The sequence below is a fragment of the Acartia tonsa genome, chromosome 6 (genome assembly GCF_053477335.1).
Source record: "Acartia tonsa isolate MP-2025a chromosome 6, ASM5347733v1, whole genome shotgun sequence".
Lineage (NCBI taxonomy): Eukaryota > Metazoa > Arthropoda > Copepoda > Calanoida > Acartiidae > Acartia > Acartia tonsa.
In genome coordinates this window covers 46,819,273-46,839,870 of record NC_137265.1, presented here as the reverse complement: position 1 = coordinate 46,839,870, position 20,598 = coordinate 46,819,273, and the positions used below count along the sequence as shown (strand labels likewise).

Here is a 20,598-nt window from a genome sequence, read left to right as displayed (position 1 = left end):
GTTTCAATCGAGCCTTACAGAAACTAGCCTATTCTACCTCTGATTGGACCCTTTGGCAAGTAAGGGGACATTCAGCTGCCAACTGACCCGTGAGACGGCCTTTTTAGGTCGAATTTCCATCATTTTGAACGCAATATGTGGGCCTCTGGCCTACGGCAAGCAGATTTAGCCTGCTAAAAGCGCCAGTTAAGACGCTTTTTCCGTGTCGTGTAGGAGTAGCGCTAGGTGCGCAGCCACGGCAATCGGATAATTTAGCTCAGACGGTTACAGAACTGAGTCTAAATTGGCAAGTGTAGCTGGGACAAGCCCCAGGACACCCAGGCCAAACCTACGAGACAGACAGCTGGGTGCTGGTCTCCCTAAGAAGGCAATGTGTGGCTGCGAAGTTTCAGCACACAAGTAAGCCCTACCACTGCGACGGATAGCAGATTTTGAGCCACAGGCACGGCAGGACGGGACATTCCCTGCCGCTGCCTCCCAGGATTCGAACCCGAGGCGCTGCAGGATGGGCCATTCCCTGCCGCCATTTTCGGGATTCGAACCAGCGGCGCTGTAGGACGGGTCATTCCCTACCGCCGTCACCCCTCTGAACCTTGCAGGACGGACATTCCCTGCTGCCAGTGCTTCCAGAATCACACCTAGAGCTCCTAGTGATAACAACACATAAGTGTGTATAAATGTCAACCAAGTGATAAAAATAAATATAAAATTGTTGACCCAGTGATAATTAATAAGCTCTAGTGATTCGAAGCTACAGACTAAGCCACCATGGTAAGCGATACCACCATAGCTGCGGTTCGGCCACCACCAAAGTTTCTGCCAACCCCAGCCGAACGAGAGGCCCCCTTGTCTCAGGGGCAGGACCTCCACTTCCCCTGCCATGTCAGGGTAAGGTTTCCTACTCCTGACCCTGCCCAGCATGTACAGGTTGATGCCATGATTGATTCTGGCAACCGTGTACCAGGGTCTGCTGTAATTTCTGAGCACCTCATGCACGCGATGGGCGTGCAACGCATGTTGATTCCGGATAACACCCAAATCCTGACTGCTAATGAGGAAGGCCAGCCCCTCCAGGTAATAGGAAAGTTAAAAGAGTTATATATGGCAGTCTCACACACTCTTATACTCCATCTATACCACGTGACTGTGGTCCGGAACCTCTCACACCCTCTGAACTTAGGAGGGTATTTTCTCAAGGAGTTCGGAACTAGGCTCTGTTTCGACATGCAACCACCTTGCTTGTGGGTGCGTGGGGAGTTTATCCCACCCCGTGGCGTCCCCATTGACCGGGAGACAGCCGAGAGAGAGCTAAGTTATGAGGGGCCTCTGCCAGGCCCCCTGCCTGAGCAGCCGCGTGTGGTTGAGAAAGGCACACACTGGGTGGACGCTGAGCTCAACGCACACAAGGGAGCTAACCTGCTAGCCATGGGGTTGCCTCCAGTGCCCAAGGTGCCAAGGGAGAGCCTGCCAACAACGTTTCCTGAGATTGCCAGCCCTCCAGAACCAATCTTCTCCGCCGACACCTTTATCAACGGCCAGCCGTGTCCACCTGGCCCCCTCTACCTGGGACCTCCAGCCAGTCCACCAGCCAAGCCCGAGTCCAGACCCGTCAAGTCGCGGTCTGATGTACCCGGAGCCACACTCAACTCTCAGGCCTCAGCCTCTCCCGGCGCCGTGCCCGTCAAGTCGTGGCCGGCTACCTCCGGAACCATGCATGGCTCCGCCACCTCAGCCTCTCCGAGCGCCGAGCCCGTCAAGTCGCGGCCGGACGCCCACGGAGCCAAAGCTGGACCCAGCACTTTGGCCTCTCCCAGCGCCGAGCCCGTCAAATCGTGGCCGGACGCCCTCGGAGCCACTCCTGGCTCCGACACGTCAGCCCCTCCAGAAGCCGAGCCCGTCAAGTCGCGGCCGGTGGGTCCCGGAGCCAAAGCTGACCCCGCACCAGCCACGTATAGGCTAAGCGCTGTCACCCCAACTGATGGCCAGCCGCCCCAGCTCCGCACAGCCAAGCGGGTGGTCCTGCCTGGCCGCGGGGTCATGGCGGTCCCTGTTGAGCTAGTGGGCCATCACACCAAGGATGCCATCCAACTAGCTGCCCCAGAACAGAGGTTTGGGGAGGATCTTGTTATTCCAGAGGGCCTGTATGCCCACAGGCCTGGCTCTGCCACTGTGTTTAGAGTACTGGTGGTCAATGAAGGGGAGATGCCCCTCTTGCTGGATGCTGGCCTCCCAGTGGCTGGGGAGCTGGTCAAACCTGACATTCTAGAGGTCTCTGATACGCCTCCCCCGCGTCTCCACTCGTTCCAAGAACCTGCTGAGCCGCCAGAAATGCAGGAGTTGTGGGAGGCCCTGGAGATGGAAGACAATGAGTTCCTACGCAAGGACCCCTTGCTCAAGAAGGAGGTCTGGACTATGTTGTCAGAATACAGAGACGTCTTCTCCAATTCTACCCCCGGCTGCACAGATGTGGTTGAGTTGCAGCTGCGCCTCAAGCCAGGGACCCAGCCGATCCGCCAGAGATTTAGGGATCTGAACCCGCGGCAAGAGGCTGAACTGGAGAAACAACTGGACACCTGGCTACAGGAGGGAGTTATAGAGCCGTCAGACTCCGCCTGGAGCAGCCCCCTGGTGCCCATCAAGAAGAAGGACGGGAGCACCCGCTGGGCCGTCGACTACAGAGCCCTCAACAAGTGCCTGGAACTGGACAGCTACCCCCTGCCTAGGATCCAGCAGTTGGTGGAACGAGCTGGCGGGCACCGTGTCTACAGTGCTCTAGACGCGGTGGCCGCATACTACACCATCCGTGTGTCCGAGGACAGCCGGCCCTGCACCGCCTTCACCACTCCCAGGGGCTTGTATCAATGGAAAAGGATGCCCTTTGGCCTGGCTACGGCACCGTCTGTCTATTCCAGGTTCATTGCAGGGGTCCTAAACCCACTAGGCACAGCCAACCTCCAGTCATACCTTGACGACGTCCTGACCTTCCACCAGGATACCTGGGCCCACCTGGCCAGGCTCCGAGAGGTCTTGGAAGCCCACCGCAGGGGAGGGATCCGCCTCAAGCCAGCCAAGACCAAGCTGTTCCGATCCAAGGTGGATTATCTGGGCCACACCCTCAGCCGTGAGGGGATAGCCATGCAGGAGGACTATATTGACCGTATCTTGGACTGGCCAGCCCCCAGCACCCCCAAGGATTTGCTGGCGCTGCTGGGGTTCTTTGGATACTACCGCCTGTTCATCCCAGAGTATGCAGACCTCACCTACGAGATGAATCGGCAGAAGACGGCCAAGACCCTAACCTGGACGCCTGAGATGGAAGCCCAGCTGCTGCAACTCAAGGACAAGTTCCGCAAGGCCCCCATCCGAGCACCGCCCAGGTTTGATTTGCCAGCGGTGTTCCAGCTCACCACAGACTTCAGCAGCCGCGCCATCTCTGCCATACTGAGTCAATGCCAGGATGGCAAGGAGAGGCTGATTGCCGCCGTGGGGCGCAAGACAACCGACCCTGAGACGCGCTACCCGTCCTGGAAGGGAGAGATGGCCGCCATTATGTATGGGATCCAAAAATTTCACGGCATCTTGTCCTACCGCAGCTTTCAGATCAACACTGATTCCTCCGCCTTGCTACAGATGAAATCACTGAACACATCCACAGGGATGGTGGCCCGCTGGCAGGAGGAGCTAGCGGCCTTAGACTTTACCGTCTGCCACAGGCCTGGCACCCAGAATACCAACGCCGACGCCCTCAGCCGCCGGGAAGATGCCAACATGCCAACGGCTAGCGCCGAAGAATTAGCAGAGCAGGCTGAGTATATCCACAACCTTTGCCAGCTAGGGGAGTCCGCAGCTAGCCGGCCCCCTGCCGCCCGACTGGATCCAGCTAGAGTATTGGAGGCCCAGACACAGGACCCCCTTCTGCTCCGTGTCCGCCAATGGGTGGCTGACGGCAAAGCCCCAACTAAGGCTGAGCTGCGTGGTAAGGAACGAGACGAGCAGCAGTACGCCAGCCGCTTCCCAGCCCTGGGGCTTGACGAGCATGGCCGCCTCACCACCACTGACCAGACTCTGACAGGGGAGAGGACAAGATACCTGCTGCCTTCGGCCCTCCAGCAGGACGCGTTCTTCCTAGCCCATGGGACCCCCATGGCTGGGCACTTTGGGATGGACGCGACTATCGCCCGCGTTGCCATGCACTTCTGGTGGCCCAACCTGGCCCGTGACGTCCGTCTGATGGTACAAACTTGCCCTGAGTGTGTCCAGAAAGTTACCAAGGAGAGACTGAAGCAGGGGATCCACGTGCCCTCCCGCCAGGGGTATCCACAGCAAGTCCTATTCATCGACCTGGTGGGGCCACTGCCAGAGACCCCAGCTGGGAACCGCTACATCCTCACCTGCCAAGATGGGTTCAGCCGGTTTGTCAGCCTCTACGCCATCCCCAACAAGCGCACCCTCACGGTGGCTGAAGCCCTGTTGCACCGCCACCTGGCCACGTTCGGATGCCCCCTGAAGATCCATTCCGACAATGGAATGGAATTTACCGGCCAGGTATTCCAGGAACTGGCCTCCAGGCTTGAGATTGGCCTGACACATCCACCACCCTACAACCCGCAGTCCAACCGAGTGGAGAGGTTTCATAGGACGCTCAACACAGGCATGCGCCTGTTCCTAGACAGAGACGATAACAACTGGGAGCCCCACCTGCCTGCCATCGCCTTCGCATACAACACCAAGGCCTGCAGATCCACTGGCGTGACCCCGTTCCTGGCCTTCTTTGGGAGAGAGGCCAAACTTCCGGTGGACATGGTACTACGGCTGCCAGAGACCGAATATGCTTCAGTTCCAGCCAACGTCCAAGCTCTCTTGCAGCGCTACTATGCAGTGTATGATGCCATCCAGCAGAAGGAGGAGGGAGCCATCAGGAGGAGCGCGGCAGCTTACGAAGGCACGGCCAAGTATGAGGTTGGAGACTTGGTCTGGTACCTGGCCCCCCGCCTGGTGCCAGGGAAGGCAGCCAAGATTACCAAGAGATGGACTGGCCCCTGGAAAGTAGTGAGGAAAGCTACAGAAGTCCATTATGTCATTAAACCTGCCTCTCCAGTAGCCAGGATCTCAGAAGTTACCGCGCATGTAGGCCGACTGCGCAAATACACTGGAGATGTGACTGCCCACCAGATCCCAGCAGACATCCAAGTTGATATGGACGGCGACGAGGATGCCACCGAGCTGCCAGTTGGAGCGGCGGCGCCCGCAGCTAGCGACCCAGGACAGCTCCCAGTGCACCAGCCAGCCGCAGCCGCCCCACAGCCTAGCGGCCAGGATCGTGACCCAGTAGAGGAGAACCTGCAGGAGCAGCCCAACGAACCACCGCCGCCGCCGCCCGCTCCAGAGCCACCCAGAGATGCCATCTGGAACTCTGACGCGGACATGGAGACCCTGCCAGCCAGCAGCGAGCCTGTAGGAGAAGAGCCAGCCACTGCGATGGAAGAAGCCGCCCCAGAAGATGAAGCTGAAGCCATGTGCCCCCTGCTGATGACAGCCATCCCCATCCGGGTAGGAGCTAGGAGACCAAGCAACCTGAATCAAGCAGGCGCCCCCATGGAGTTCTATGCACCCTTTGCCATCGCCATTCCCCCCTTAGGAACCATCAGAGTCTGCCTAGGCCTCCGTGTCCAGTTACCAGCCGAGACAGAATTAATCCTGCAGACAAGGCAAAATTTCCAGCGGCGGGGCTTGGCCGTCGCCAACCCACGCCTAGAAGCCAACCAGGAGCTGACAATGCTGATCACCAACCACAGTCAGACCGAGCAACGAGTGTCCCAGGGAGCCTGTATAGCCAGAGCTGTCCTCCATCGAGCTGTGCCCCAAGAACTGCCTGTCCTGCGCAGGCATAGGCTGTCGTATCCCCAGGTTCAAGGCCTGGTGGCTCAGGAGCCACGCAACCCTTGAAGGGGAGGTTGTGGTAATACGACACCCCGACGGACAGGCCGTTTACAGAGTTGCTTCGCTGTGACTTATGATAACAAACCCCCTGCACTAATCTTATTATATCACCATCTATCTCATGACCGCTGTTGACCCCGCACCCAGCGGTCAAACTGGCCTGCCTAAATGTGGGGAGGGGACTCAAACATGCAACTATCACGCGTCCCTCACGCGCTTATATAACCGGGAGGCGTTGCCTCCCCTTTTACCACCGCTGCCCCCGCAGCCTGTCTACCGCCGGGAGCTAAGCCCTAGCGCCCCACACCCCCTTCAAACCTAACCATTGTTATAATCTGTTGTATATATATAGTAAACATAACTTGTAAATATTATTCAGTTTAAATATATAATTTCTGTATGCTTGAATCCTGCTTGTTTATTTGGTAGAATAATTAAAGGCTAGGGCTCGTTGAATCCGAACTCGTTACCCTGTGGGCCGAGAACGCTCGGCTTACCAGACATGCACGATAATTGGAATTTTCAACAATAGCATAAGTTGCTTACTCTTAGTACTTAACCTTTAGTGGAAGGTGTGGGGGTTCAGAAAAATAGCCTAAAACAACCAAAAGACAATTATAAAGTACCTCTGAAAAGCACAACCAATTTGCAAAATATTTACCGAGATTTCAAGCTTCAGACAAAAAAAAACCTACTACTTAATATATGGAGTTTGATATTTAACAAATTAACCCTTTATAATTCACAAATATTTCGATCAAAACTCCCTAAAATCAGAACATTATTAATTCTTTTTTAACTTGCTTTACAATGAAGGTTTGATAGAGGAGCATCCAAGTAGTTGTACCTTGTATTTTTTCCCCATAAATCCAAATGACGAACAATCAAATTACTTTTTTTCTTTAATAAATCAAATATTGTTGTTTTTGTCTCTTATCTTTTAAGCAAAATGAGAAATTACATAATTCAACAAAATACAAGCATATATTTTCGTCATTTGAATCATTAATTTTAAAGATAAACAAAGGACGAAAAGTTTCATAACATATCTATCAGGGCTTTCCCTCAAAGTGCATATCGAGCAATAAGCCCTTTTTATTTAATGCATTGAAAAAAAGGTAGGGTTAGTTATTAGTTTGTTCATTTATTGCTTGGTTAAGATTAGGTTAGGTAAACAGGTTAGGGTTTAGGTTCCGAAGGCAGGGACGTCCAAGTGGTCGTGTAAAGGGATGATTACACCCCCCCCCCTCAAATTTTTATTTTTAATTTTTTACCCCTTCCCCCCATCCCCAAATAAAAGCCTGGACGTCCTTGCCCTAATTTAATCAGAAAATAAGGGGATGGGGGATCAGTGTTTATTAGGTACTTTGAATTAAAAACATCTTGCTAATATTATTACTCTTTTTTATGGAAATATTTAGTTTTTCCTTATTCCTGGTTGATATACTTATAAATCTCTGCGTACGCCTCTATTTTAAATGTTAAAAAAAGCTGCTTTATCCCCTAACATATCAACAGCAATAAATATAGAAATTCTTGAAGAATTTTACATTCTGTAAAGAATTGGTGAAAAATATTTGAATGATTGTATCAAATGCAGATAATTGTTTCACATTCTTGATATAAACAGAGCGTTTGCCTCTATCTGTGATGTAGCTTTCAAATTTATATAGGACAATGTTTATAGATTTTAATCAATTTAAATCTAAATCTTTAAAAGTGCTATATTGAAACAGCAAATAAAAAATGATTTAAAATCAATTACATTAGTGATAACAAGAGTTATATAATATGATCTGCATGTTATAAAAAGTTATCAGAAAACAACGTTATTTCTTATCTTCTTATGATGATATACATTATGTAAAACTATTGATTTTCAAAATTTTATTATATTGTCACAAAATTTTTTCGACCGTATTATGGTATCAATGGGATAAAAAAATCTTCATTGCTAAAAAAAAATGGTTTTTGGGTTGGTGGATTCTTGTGATTGACTATTTAAAAATCAGCTTTTGCTTTTAAACTGAAAGTTTTAGGTTAGAAAGATTTTTCTATTTTCTGAGCTACAAATAATTTTGATAAATACGTATCCCAATTAAGTTTAAGTCCTTTTCTTATCTTAACAAATTATATTTTGTCGTGTTTTATTCAACTTTAACAGTCAGTAGTTATCAGCACATTGAGAAATTCATAATTTAACTTTGGTTTTAATGTTTTTAGATACGTCGCGTGGCATATATATAAGTCTTTCTTCCGCCTTCCAACTGAAAAGTCAGTCACATACTGCTATATATTAGTATTTAGTTAAATCTTTAGATAATTTCTCAAACTTTAAACACATAATCTTGGTCTTTTGATTCTTTGATTCTATAAGTATATTTTAATGAAAATATTATGGTTTTCTGCAGCATAGCTGCTTAATAAATGCCTCGATTCTTGTGTCTAGTTTGTAAGTCTTTTTTGATCAACGGGTACAACTTTATTTTGAATTAATTTTATATTTTATTATTTTTGTTTGACTATTGATAAATCTAGAAACTAACGATATGAGCTAATCGTTACGTTTAGACGGACGTACGGACCAACCCTAATTATAGAAAAGCTCCCCTTTTAAAACTCGTGTTACGCCCTTGTCTACTTACATGTCCTTTGTTTCTACTTCTTTTCATTTTAACTCACACGATCATTATCCATTCAACTTCAAATGATTACCAACACCCAGAGAGAGGGGGACAAACGGGCTGTTTATTACACTAGTCCCCAAAGTTTTATATTAACGTTTTCTTATCCGTTGGCTTGCCAACTTTGGAGAGCCTTTTATGAATTTTAATTGGTTGGTTAAGTGAACGTTTTAAATAGATCAGACAATTCCTTTTGGGTAACTAAATAGAAAAACAATACATTTTGTCTTAATAATAATTATTTGTGGACTAAAGATTCAAATAAAAAGAATGGGATACTACAATTCCTTTCTTTTCTAGGCTGTTTGTATTCAAAAAATCTGAAATTACAAATTTCAACCTCTCAAATACAACCTACAAAATATTAGAACAGCAATCATTTTCTTTTTGTCAAAATTGTCGTAAAAAGGCTAATTTTCACTATATCACTATTTTGCCTCGATTTTTAATGCTATTTAACGATACTAGCGGCTACGCCCCCTAGAAGCCTCTAGGGGCACTTAAGGTAGGAGGGGGAAAAGTCGACATCATCCCATTTTAAATTTGAGTTTTAAAAGAGTTAAAAAAATATTTTTTAGGGGGGGTGGTGGGGAGTTGAAGACACCCTCCCCAAAAATAGTTTAAACCTTCCCAGGACCTATAAGTAGCTTCACTATAAAGGAGAATAATATCGGTTCAGCGGTTAGCGAGATACTTCGGGACAAACCAAAAAACGCTCACTACTTTATATAATAGGATAATTTAGAAAAAAATACACCCTTTTTAATTTTAAAGTTTATTATTATTACAGAATATATTTTTCATTGGTTTAGAAATAAAATATTCAAAATAGTTGTTCTTCTATTGTCAAAACCTTGTGTTAGGATTGTTAGGTGCTTTAGGGGGTGGGTTCTTTTTGCCTAACCCCTGCAGGGGCCTCTAGCACTGTGGGTAATATTCCTACAGGGCTAACCTATAATCATTATAACCTAACCTAATTTGACCTAAAGTAAAGCACAAACGTACAAACAATTTTCATTCTTATTTTATATTTTTTCAAAATAGGGGGTGGGGGATTCTGTGCTCGACTTTTCACTTTAAGGGAAACCGCCTATCATTATTCATTATAACTTTAATAAAAAGCAAGTTTTTTTGTATAACTACAAAAACATCACAACTATAGAAAACTATTTTTCAAATATGCTCCGTGGCTTGTCATGGAGTAAAAAGTTGCCAAATTTTGCAAATTTAGATTGAAATTTTTGGCAAACAGCTGTGTGTGTAGTTTTGCTGGTGTGTGTGTGAGTGTGTATTTGTGTGTGTGTGTGTGTATGCATGTGTGTGTGTGTGTGTGTGCGTGTTTAGTAAACAAATTAGTAATCCTAGAAGGTATGCTGTAAAATAGATAGATAGATAGATAAATTGATAGGTAGAAAGAGAGATAGACAAATAGATAGCTAGATAGAAAGAAAATATTTAAATAGCTATAGAGATACATAAAAAAACATATGTATTTTTAAGACAAAAAATTGATGATTAGAATAAATCTAATCGATAAAAATCTGTCCTCTTAATTTAGCGTCTGATTGAAAAAGTACAAAGCAGTATATTTGGCAAAATTGGGCCAAGCTTCAAATGATTTAAATGAAGACCTAACCAAGCTTCATATAACGTCCAAGCTTTTTACATGGGGATAATTAAACTTTAGTTGAATCAGAATATAACATTTTGATTGTGAAGTGTAAAAAAATTACCTGAGGGATTTGAAACATTTCATGTTTTATTGCGATTTTGGGCGTAAAATTTATGCGGAAGGGGGAGGGTAGATTGAGGCAAGATTAGTTTAGAAGCATTGATACTACAGGATGTAATCGTATGTGTAATAGTTATTTATCGCATCGTATTATAAGCATCCGAAAGCCTATTCTAACAAAACTGTATTAATTATATTTTAATATTCGTAAGAAAACTGGCTATATTTCGATGCTATAATTATTTTTTTAGTACACTGAAAACCGGTTTAAATCCATCGGATATTTATCGGTTTCGAAGCCATACTTGAAAATACTATAAATATCCAATATTAATTAGCATCTTTGTTTTTTTGTCCCCATTTGACTTGCAAATCTCAAGTTTACTGGATTTACTGTTTTATCAATCAAGGATAAGGGATAATGAAACGTAAACAATATTTAAATAGAAAACTTAGGGAGGGAGCAACCATTGGACTGTGAATTATACTGGTTCCCAACGTTTTATGAACACCTTTGCAGGGTCCTAGGACAAACGCAGGAGTCCCAAACGTCGGAGTGGACAAACGCAGGAGTGGAAACTTAACCTAACCTTAACCTGACCTAACCTGTATATAAATACTTACTTAAATTAATATTTTAACATTTCTGCGTTTGTCCACTCCGATGTTTGGGACTCCTGCGTTTGTCCTGGAACCCTTTGCAGGTTGGAGTAAATTTTTGTTAGATTTTGATAGGCTGGTTAATACTAATGTCTAAACTTTTTGACCAACAATTTAAATCTAATTGGCCGATTGCATGGGTCCCAAGGTATTAGACAATGGAAGATGAATTAATATACATCCCTTCTGTAGATCAACATTATTAGTTGTAAAGTTTAAATATTGCTAGTTTCAAAATTTAATAAAAGTCCCCAAGATTTTAAACCAACGAATAAGATATCATTATTATGGAACTTTAGATACCAATGTAATTTACAGTCCAATGTCCCCTCCCGCCCTGGGTTAACTGAGAGTCTCGTGTTAGAATATCCGGATCTACTGCAGTTCACGGTAAAATATTGCTGGTAAGCAATATCTCCAAAAATCTATGAATTTTAAAGGTTGCTAGCTGCCAAACGGCTAAACGTACAGATTATACCCGCACACCATTTTAGGCGGCATAAGAAGGCCTACACATAATCTGGAATAGCCAAGATCCAATTATGCACAGGGAAATCTTCACTGAAAAAAAACGCGTAAAATAGGTCTTTTTCGCGCATTTCTCTGCACTGCGAGATAATTATGCATTATTGATTTATGGCTATTCCAGATTATTTGTAGGCCTTCTTATGCCGCTTAAAACAGTGTGCAGGCATGATCTGTACGTTCAGCCGTTTAGCAGCTAGCAGCCTTTAAAGTTGATAGATTTTTGGAAATTTTGCTTACCAGTAATATTTTACCGTGAACTGCAGTAGATCCGAATATCCTTTATCCCTGACACTGTACGAGTTTTTGCGTATTAACTTTGAAAAATTAATCTTTTGTAAATGAACTAAACAGAGAAATATGAAATATTTCTACTTTTTACTCTAAACATTGTGACAAGAATTCATCCTCGATAATTAATTTTTAAACAAATATTTTTAGTTATTACTTATTTCTATTTATTCTGTCTGTATTAATGCTTTAAAATATATTTTCTTGGCTGATATTAAAGATATGTAGATATTTACTTGTTGATTTTTGGCATTTACCCCTAACTTTATTCATTGATACTCTTTACAGATATTTCAATACCAATATAAAAACATTTAGACAAAATACCACAAAAGAAATATAAATATATAAAGAAGTTTAATTTTAAAAACTTCTATCAAATATTTGTAACAGGGTTGAATTTTGATTTTTCAGTACAAATCTGTAATTGGTCAGCAATTTTTAAGCTCATTTATATTTTGAGAATTTAAACATATAAAATGTTTAGCGACATATTTAGACTAAGCTCCCATATACGGTTCCACGCCAAACGTAGGAGTCCCAAACGTAGGAGTGGGACAAACGCAGGAGTGGACAAATGCAGGAGTCCCAAACGTCGGAGTGGGACAAACGCAGGAGTGGGACAAACGTCGGAGTGGACAAACGCAGGATTTTTGGGACAAACGTCGGAGTTGACAAACACAGGAGTCCCCAAATTTTATTTTCAATTTTGAATTTTTAGGGGGCCGAGCGCTGCAGGCATAGTCATTATTTTGTAGACAGGGGTATAAAAATTTTTAAAATTGTCATATTATTAAAATAGCGGACACTCCTAGGTTTTACTTAAGCAATGTCCACCCCGACGTTTGTCCACTCCGACGTTTGTCCCATTCCTACGTTTATCCACTCTGACGTTTAAGACTTCTGCGTTTGTCCACTCCGACGTTTGGGGTAGGACCCCTGCATATACGTTCCATTTGACGCGAGTCTGTAAAAAAAATGACTGTGTTCATAAATTAGAGAAAATTACTTACAAATTGTCATATTCCAGAATGAAATTAGGTATATTGAGCCTGCTGCTGGTGGGCAGCTATGTCCAGGCCGGGACCGAGGTTGCCATGATGCCCAGGGAGCTGGGCCACTTCAAACTGGCACATGCAGGGATGTACATTAATTGGGCCACAATTCATTTCATTTAAAAAAAAACTCGAATTAAACATTTTCTTTTCTTTTAGCTTAAAGCTATTTATAGTGTCTAAAAAATGATTTCATACGGTACAAATGACCAATGATAGGCCAATACACAGACTAAATTGCCAATAGCAGGCCAGTATAACGTTTTGATCAATGGTAGGCCAATATAGCTTTATTTTTATAGTCACTACAAAAAGCTTCCTTTAGTGCTTTTTGTTGTAATGCAAGGGTTTTGGAGAGCATTAGGTTTAGAACTCCCCATACGCTTTTATGATGGAATAAATAGTTGAAAAAGTCAAATGGTATGTGGCATGTGAGTATACATACATTGACCTAGAAACATATGGAATTCAGGGTTCTTTATGCTTATAAATAGACACTAATTAACCCTAAACTAACCTTTTAAAAAAGTTTTTTTCCTCAAAAAGTTTATATGTGATCCACAATCACATGCAATATGACAAAAACAGTCAAGAAGTATTTTTTATTAGAATTTTAGAAATACTTTAAAAAATTTGGGGGATAAGGTAATTTCTTTTTAGGGACGATTTCATTTTGATACAGGCACATAGAAAAACATCCTGTTACATAATATTAGGACAAATCACGACTAAATAACCAATGAAAAGTTGCCTAATTTGAATATATCATTACCCGCAGGGTTCATTGAAATATTTGTTGAAGAGAGTGGGTCACAGTTTATGTATATCACCACTTTTAACCCAGGTTAGATTTGCTTTTTTGTATCTTTTTAAAAGCGAAGCTTTTCTATAATTAGGATCAGTCTGTCCGTACGCCCGCCCGTCTGAAACATATAGCTTTTTTCGTTTAATGAGGCATGTTAGAATTGTCCTATCGATTTTGAACTTTCCATGGTGATTCCTGTAGAAGTTAGGTACGATTTAAAAAGCGCAGCAACTCTATTATCATTACCAGAATATCCGTACGTCCATTTTGAACATGTTGATTTTTAACTATTTTAACAACTATGTATGTGATATAACATCCTGATTTTTGCATCTCTATAATCAATTCCCAAAAATGTAAGTATGTCCTAAATTATTATCCTGTATTTAAGCAGTTTTACAACAAATTTACTCACAATTTTTTCGACTTTTATGCATTTAAATTCTAATTATTAAGTTCTGACACTCTACAAGTGTTAATGTTCGTTTTTCTTAAAGTTTCAAAGCTTAGCTTTTTTGGATGTTGTTAAAGGTTAGGTAGGGAGGGAGGGGAGGGGACATTGGACTGTAAATAATTTTAATACCCAATATTATTCTTGATTTATTGAAACTAGTAGTGTTCAAACTTTTTAACCAATAATTTTGATAACAGAAGGAGTAAAGATCATTGTGGGGGTATATCAAATAATTTCCATTGTCAAAGGAAATATAGTTTTAACCCATCAAACGCTTTTCTAAGTTCAAAACTACTGTAATTAAATAACCTGCTAAGGCAAAATATTTTTTTTCAGCCTTACCTTTCTTCCATGACTCTGTCTACTTCCTCAAGAATCCTGGAGCAAGGAAAATACATTTTATTGTATGCTAAGTTAGCAGCTTCGCCCCTAGAGGCCTTTAGGGGCAATCTAGCGAAGGGGTGAGGGCAAAGTCAACGATCCTCTTTTAATTTCAGTTAAAAAAGAAGAAAAAATTTGTGAGAGGTATTTTTTAACCCTCACAAAATAATTATCTACATTTCCATGACCTATAGGAAGCTTTACAGTAAAGGAAAACCATATCGGTTGGCGGGATCCTTGTTACAAACAGACTTCTTACTTTTATAATTAGGATTATCTAATTTTGTAAGGAATTTTCTTATTGTAATTAGGGAGAGAACATTAAACTGTAAATCATATTGGTTTCCAATGTTTAGTAAACATTTCATTCATTGACTATTTATACACAATTAAAATAAAACCTACTGTGTAAAGAATGGACTCAGTATCAGACTGGGGCAGACAGATAGAACAGCTGGGAGGCAAGTCTACAGCATACTGGCCAAACTATCCTGTCTACCTACCAAGGGAGGTTCTTGGATTTGAAGGTGAGTGTTTGAAATACCTTTGTTCGACATGAGGTCGAATAGAGATCTTATTTTTCCCACAATTAAGAGGCGACAGATAAGCAACTGCACGATTCTTTCACAATGAAAATATATTTACATCTCATCGTGCGCATTCTCCGACCACAAAAGAACATGCTCTCAGAGCCACACACGCTTCACAGGAAAATGCCGCACTAAGGATTTTACTTTGCTAGTCGGGAAAGGTCATTGTCACCACCTCCGTGTAAGGAATTAATGGACATGGGATTTTCACAAGAGTGCACAACAAATAAGACACAATGAACAGGTTCCCTGTCGATACAACTATATTTAAATTTTGAGACTCTTTACAAATTTTTTTTTTTTGGGGGGGGGGGGGAATTCATTGGGATTATTGAAATTCTATCTTTTAGCCCTTAACCAGCCGTCTGGCTCCCAACCATTAAATAATATAGTTTTCCAAAAATTGTAGGAAGATTGGTTTTGTCATCTAATGTTATTAACATATATATTTTTGCAGGTGTTGTGCAGACCTCTGGTTTCCTGGTGCCAGGTAAAAATGATGGCCGCCTGGAGGTTTATGATACCAGCTTTGGTCTTCCTGATGGTCCCTGGGATATTGCCGCCGGTCAGTCTGATTCTTGGTCTTATCACTGGGTCATCTGGAAGGTATGGTATATCTAATATAGGATTATTTTGACCTTTAAAAAGATTTCAGTGGCTCATGAGCATTTGTTATGCCTTATTTAATATTTATTTATTGAAACAAACACAAAAGCACATGTGGGGATTCAAGTAATCTCAGAAAAACTTGGTTGGTCAATTGATTGTTTCCAGTATTTTTACAAACCAACATATTTTTTTTACTTTTACTGTTGCAAAGAAAAAAGTTTTTTTCTTCAGATTAAATATCTCTTTGTATACTAGTAACTTTATGCTAGGATGTAAATGATGATGGTTTGATTGACGCCATGACAGCAAGATTCTATGTTCCCCTGTTTGGAGGTGATCCAGTCAGAGAGTTGGTCTGGTTCCAGAATCCTGGTACACCTAGGTAAGGTGATTCAGACAGAGAGTTAGTCTAGTTTCAGAATACTGTTACTCCCAGGTAAGATGATCCAGTCAGAGAGTTGTTCTGGTTCCAGAATCCTGGTACTCCCCTCCCATGTAAGGTGATCCAGTCAGAGAGTTGGTCTGGTTCCAGAATGCTATTATCTCCAGATAAGCAAAAAAAAAAAGTTTTGTTATCACCCTACCAAACTTTGGATGTGTCAATAAAATATACATAGATAAAAAATTGAAAAATTCTATCTGAAACAAAAATAGGATATTTTGACAAAATTATGAAAGTTAAAAACTAGAATGAAAATGAAACAAACATATTTTTATATTCAACTTAAAACTGTTTGAAATATTTTGAATTTTAGTAATAATATAAAGACATTTAAATCTGAGGAAAATAAAAGATTTAAATGTTTTATTTGTTTTTAGGCCAAGCTCTCACGGAGACTGGAAATGGGAATCTCATGTCCTTGTCAGACAGGTAAACAAAAATTGTAATTATTGTCATGGAGGTGTCAGATTTGATTCAGGTGCTGAGAATAATTAGAAATGGTTGAAATAAATCTATTCATGCTAGTTCTGGATATGATAATAAAATGAAAGCAGCAGAACAAAAAACCACAGTCCTTAAACTCTATATCATATTTGCTGAATAGAATAATGATTCTGATTTTAAACAATAATGTATTTTTAGGGTCCTGATGTTTACTTTGAAGAACATATCCTCGAGGCTGATGGTGTTGAATACAGTGTCATCGTAACAGCTGGTAAGTTTACAGCTTATTTTATGTTTGAAATAAGGGTGAATTTAACCCTTTCTTTAGCAATCCCTGCAAGGGGGAAAGCTCCAACCAAACTTGTAGTGCCTCTAGGGTTATCCAGTTTCAATATGTTAACCTAATCAGATCTAAAGCAATAAACAAACAACCTCCAATTTATTTAAGGGTGAGTATTTCTGCGTTGGAATGGGTAATTTGAAGACAATCACCTAGTTTGCATAATATTTGTTTTTGCTGTTTATATTATTAATTTTCCTTGTTAAATATTAGAACTGTGGACTGAGAATGTTATGCTGTATTATGTTGAGAACACTCCTGGAGCCTGGGCCCAGGCTGATCAAATCAAGTAGGATCTACAATCTACATATCTTTTTTATTGGCGAAGCTAATCTATTATTTAAAATGTGTGTCCATCCTTCTGTGTGTCTGACTGTAAGAAATGAATGTGGGAAATGCTATTCAATTCAAATTCTATTGTAACAATCAACGTCCAGTGCATAGCTTACTATTTTCTTTGGACAGTCGGCCATGCTACAAAAGACCTACATACTTCATTTAAAAAGTCTTCATGATCTAAATTTAATTTTTTGACGCTTAATATCTGCTCTAAAACTGACTGTTTCATATTGCTCAACTAAGAATTTGTCATTCTTAGCTACTCAAGGAGGTTGTATTCCTTGTTTGTCCAACACACTATGTCCCTCTGTCCCTAAATGCAATTAAAATATTTTAACAATAAAAGTTACCAAAAACATAGGACAACAATGTTTGTGATATGTTCAAATTTCATTTGATTTTTGTTTAGATCAGTAACTATTGATACAGAGCCTGGACAGCCATTTGAATGTCACATGGTAGATCTAAACCTGGATGGAACTATGGAGATTATTGCCAGTGCTTTTGATCACAGGTATTCACATGTCTTGAACAAGCTATGTATGGTCTTTTAAAACTCTAATTTTTTGTCTCAAAATTAGCATGTCAGTTTGTAATCTAGGTAATTTCCACACTTTTAAAGATTGAAAGTTACATAATCTAACCAATGCATATACAGTAATTTAATTGTACATAGCTCAACTATAGAATGTTTGATTGATTAAAGTTGAAATTTATGTTGTTTTCATATCTATGGCCGTTTTTGTAATATTAAATTTTTTAGAGTTCTTTTTTAAGAACAAGTGGTCTCAAATATAGGTATTAAATAATCTAGAAAGGGCAATGAGACCGGAAACCTGTGGGCCTACACTCTACAGGGAGACTGGAGGAATGCTGAGGATTGGAAGAGAATCAGTTTAGCTTCAGGTAATTTTAGGGATACAAGAATAAGATAGAATTCAATTAAAAAATACATTATTATTTGATGTGTGTTGTTTTATTCTACATTTGCAAAAATAATTGATAAAATATAACTTCCAGGGTAATATAAATATATCTTTAAAAAGAATTTGTGAACAACGACATTTGAAAAGTTATCTATAGTTCTTTAACTGATTTTTGTCTTTTTATTAAAATACTTTTTAAGCTGCATACCCACTATACAAATCAACCATTTCGCCTACCCTGTATACATTTATCCTTATACTAAAGTAACAGGATGTCTGTGTGTCTGTGTGTCTGTGTATCTATGTATCTGTGTGTCTGTACCGAAGGATCTCGCTAACCGCTGAACCGATTGAGTTCTCTTAACAGGGTAGATTGTCATATGTCCCGGGAAGGTTTTTTTTATCTATTTTGGGGGAGGGTACCACAACCCTCCCAAGAGAAATCACAATAAAATCGAAAAAAAATTGAAATATTTCCGCCGCATAGTGTCGCTAGCGTAGTCGCGCTGCGTAGACGCATGAATTTAACAATTAATATAGACAAGTTATTCCTCAAATTAGATATTTCAAATAGAATAAAACATTTAAAGGCCACTAGAGGCCTCTAGTTATTATAATAAACAAATAACTATCTATTGATATAGAAAATAACCATCTTTGAGCTCTCCAAAAGTTAATAATTGTATCATTCTGCCTAACTCCCTATATCTTTATCAATCAATAAAACCACTCTATCTCGATATGCATCCCAACAAAAGACTGACTATCCTTCAGTTTTCTTCGTATTTAGGATTCCAAGCCAACTCCTACCTGTTTGGAAGCTCCATGACCCCAGGAAAACAAAGACTGTTCTATCCCAGTGAAGAATACAAGAATACACCAAATGAAGTAAGAATAGTTATTTATTTTAATATTCGTGGAAAATACTCTATAAGTTAATGCTATGGTTTTTCAGTATGACTGAGAACCGGTTCTAATACACCGGATATTAATCGGTTTAAAAGCCATTGTGTAAAATTATTTTCTACGAAATATCTATATTTGGTTTGAGCAGATATTCTTCAAATACCATATGCTTGTACTCCAAATCAATCCATAACAGTTACAATAACATGCTGCGCAATTTGATTATTTTTAAAAAATATTTATCATTTCTTTCCTATTCATAAGTAGATTACAATGGACTGTTTATCATTTATATGAATAGATCTGGCAAGATTACATTTTCTAAGATCCATTTTGAGTAATGATGACATTTCTAATATTTAGCTTGGAAACCAGCCCAAGCCTTGGATAGCCTTATCTGGAGATGATGATGGCATCCACTACATTATGCACCCCATGTCTGAAGACCCCACTAACTGGGATTATGACCTGCAGGTTAGTCAGAGTTTTTCTATTAAAATGGTATAGCATTGAAGTGTTTATTTGTTAATTCCATCTGTCAATATGTCCATCTGCCTGCCTGTCCATTAGTCATATTAGAAAAATAGAATTTCTCAGCCTCATTCAAAATTAGGTCACATGCCTCACTTTTTGTATAGATTCCTATTCCCAATTAGTATTTTGAAAAAATCTCTTTTCTTTGTTTCTTGGTATGTACATATTTTTTTACTTGTGCATATGTAAAGAGTTCCAAATTATATTCTACTGCTGTAAAAATAGGTGTATTACAGAAATATTTATAGCTGCTTGTACAACTAAAATTTCACTGTGATTAAGTTCCTGTGAATGAAGTATTACTAATTATGTATGAGTGTTTTACCATTTACAGATGAATTTTGTCACTCAAAAACGTAAACACTCATACCAATCAATGTATCTAGATAATGGTGGATACTGAAGCAACCACAGCAGGAACTATGGCTATCTATGATCTTGATGGAGATGGATATATGGAAATTATTTCAGCAGGCTACACTGAGGGCATGGTTTATGTTTACACTTTTGCCCCTTAAAAATGTATTTATAGTTTTTATGAAATGACTGTTTAAAGTTAATAAACTTTTAGATTATGTAATGTTTAAGTTGTATTGATATGAGATAGTTCATTCATGCTGTTGGTTTTCCAGATAGGCTTTTTTTGCATCGTATTATAGACAATTTTTCAAAGATAGTAAAATTAAAATAATATGTTAATGCCAGGGACAACAAAATAGGGGTTAATCTATTATTTAATTCTATTGTTTGTGAAAGTTCTCTAAAATATGATACTAATCATCAGAATTAGAGCCATACTAGAAATGCTCTTTTATAAACTTCTAAGTTTAATAAAACATGACGCAAATGAAAATAGGGCAACGTTGATGAATTGTAAAGTATCACCGTTTTAAAAACACCTGAAAATATTTAAATAAATGTATCATTTGTTATATAAGTTT

The 20,598-nt window shown here is 40.7% G+C and overlaps 1 protein-coding gene across 1 annotated transcript; it reads left to right on the top strand.

Annotated features, from left to right (window-relative positions):
• The first annotated feature begins 12,816 nt into the window (after positions 1 to 12,816).
• Positions 12,817 to 20,237, top strand: LOC145322807 (uncharacterized). The gene is made up of 14 exons (XM_080165083.1): positions 12,817 to 12,974; positions 13,668 to 13,731; positions 14,483 to 14,534; positions 14,942 to 15,054; positions 15,575 to 15,723; positions 15,996 to 16,108; positions 16,546 to 16,597; positions 16,811 to 16,883; positions 17,166 to 17,241; positions 17,701 to 17,805; positions 18,106 to 18,197; positions 19,008 to 19,105; positions 19,487 to 19,597; positions 20,044 to 20,237. Exons 1-14 carry the CDS (start codon positions 12,864 to 12,866, stop codon positions 20,173 to 20,175), a joined length of 1,341 nt encoding a protein of 446 aa, XP_080021209.1. The 5' UTR covers positions 12,817 to 12,863; the 3' UTR covers positions 20,176 to 20,237.
• Positions 20,238 to 20,598: the final 361 nt, after the last annotated feature.

What these genes read in the sequence shown, in the direction of transcription:
- LOC145322807 (XM_080165083.1), top strand. Translation starts at nt 12,864, where the DNA reads ATGAAATTAGGTATATTGAGCCTGCTGCTGGTGGGCAGCTATGTCCAG. An exon ending in TCAAACTGGCACATGCAGGG is followed by an intron (nt 12,975 to 13,667) that starts ATGTACATTAAT and finishes TTACCCGCAGGG; the next exon opens with TTCATTGAAATATTTGTTGA. An exon ending in ACAAGAATACACCAAATGAA is followed by an intron (nt 19,106 to 19,486) that starts GTAAGAATAGTT and finishes TCTAATATTTAG; the next exon opens with CTTGGAAACCAGCCCAAGCC.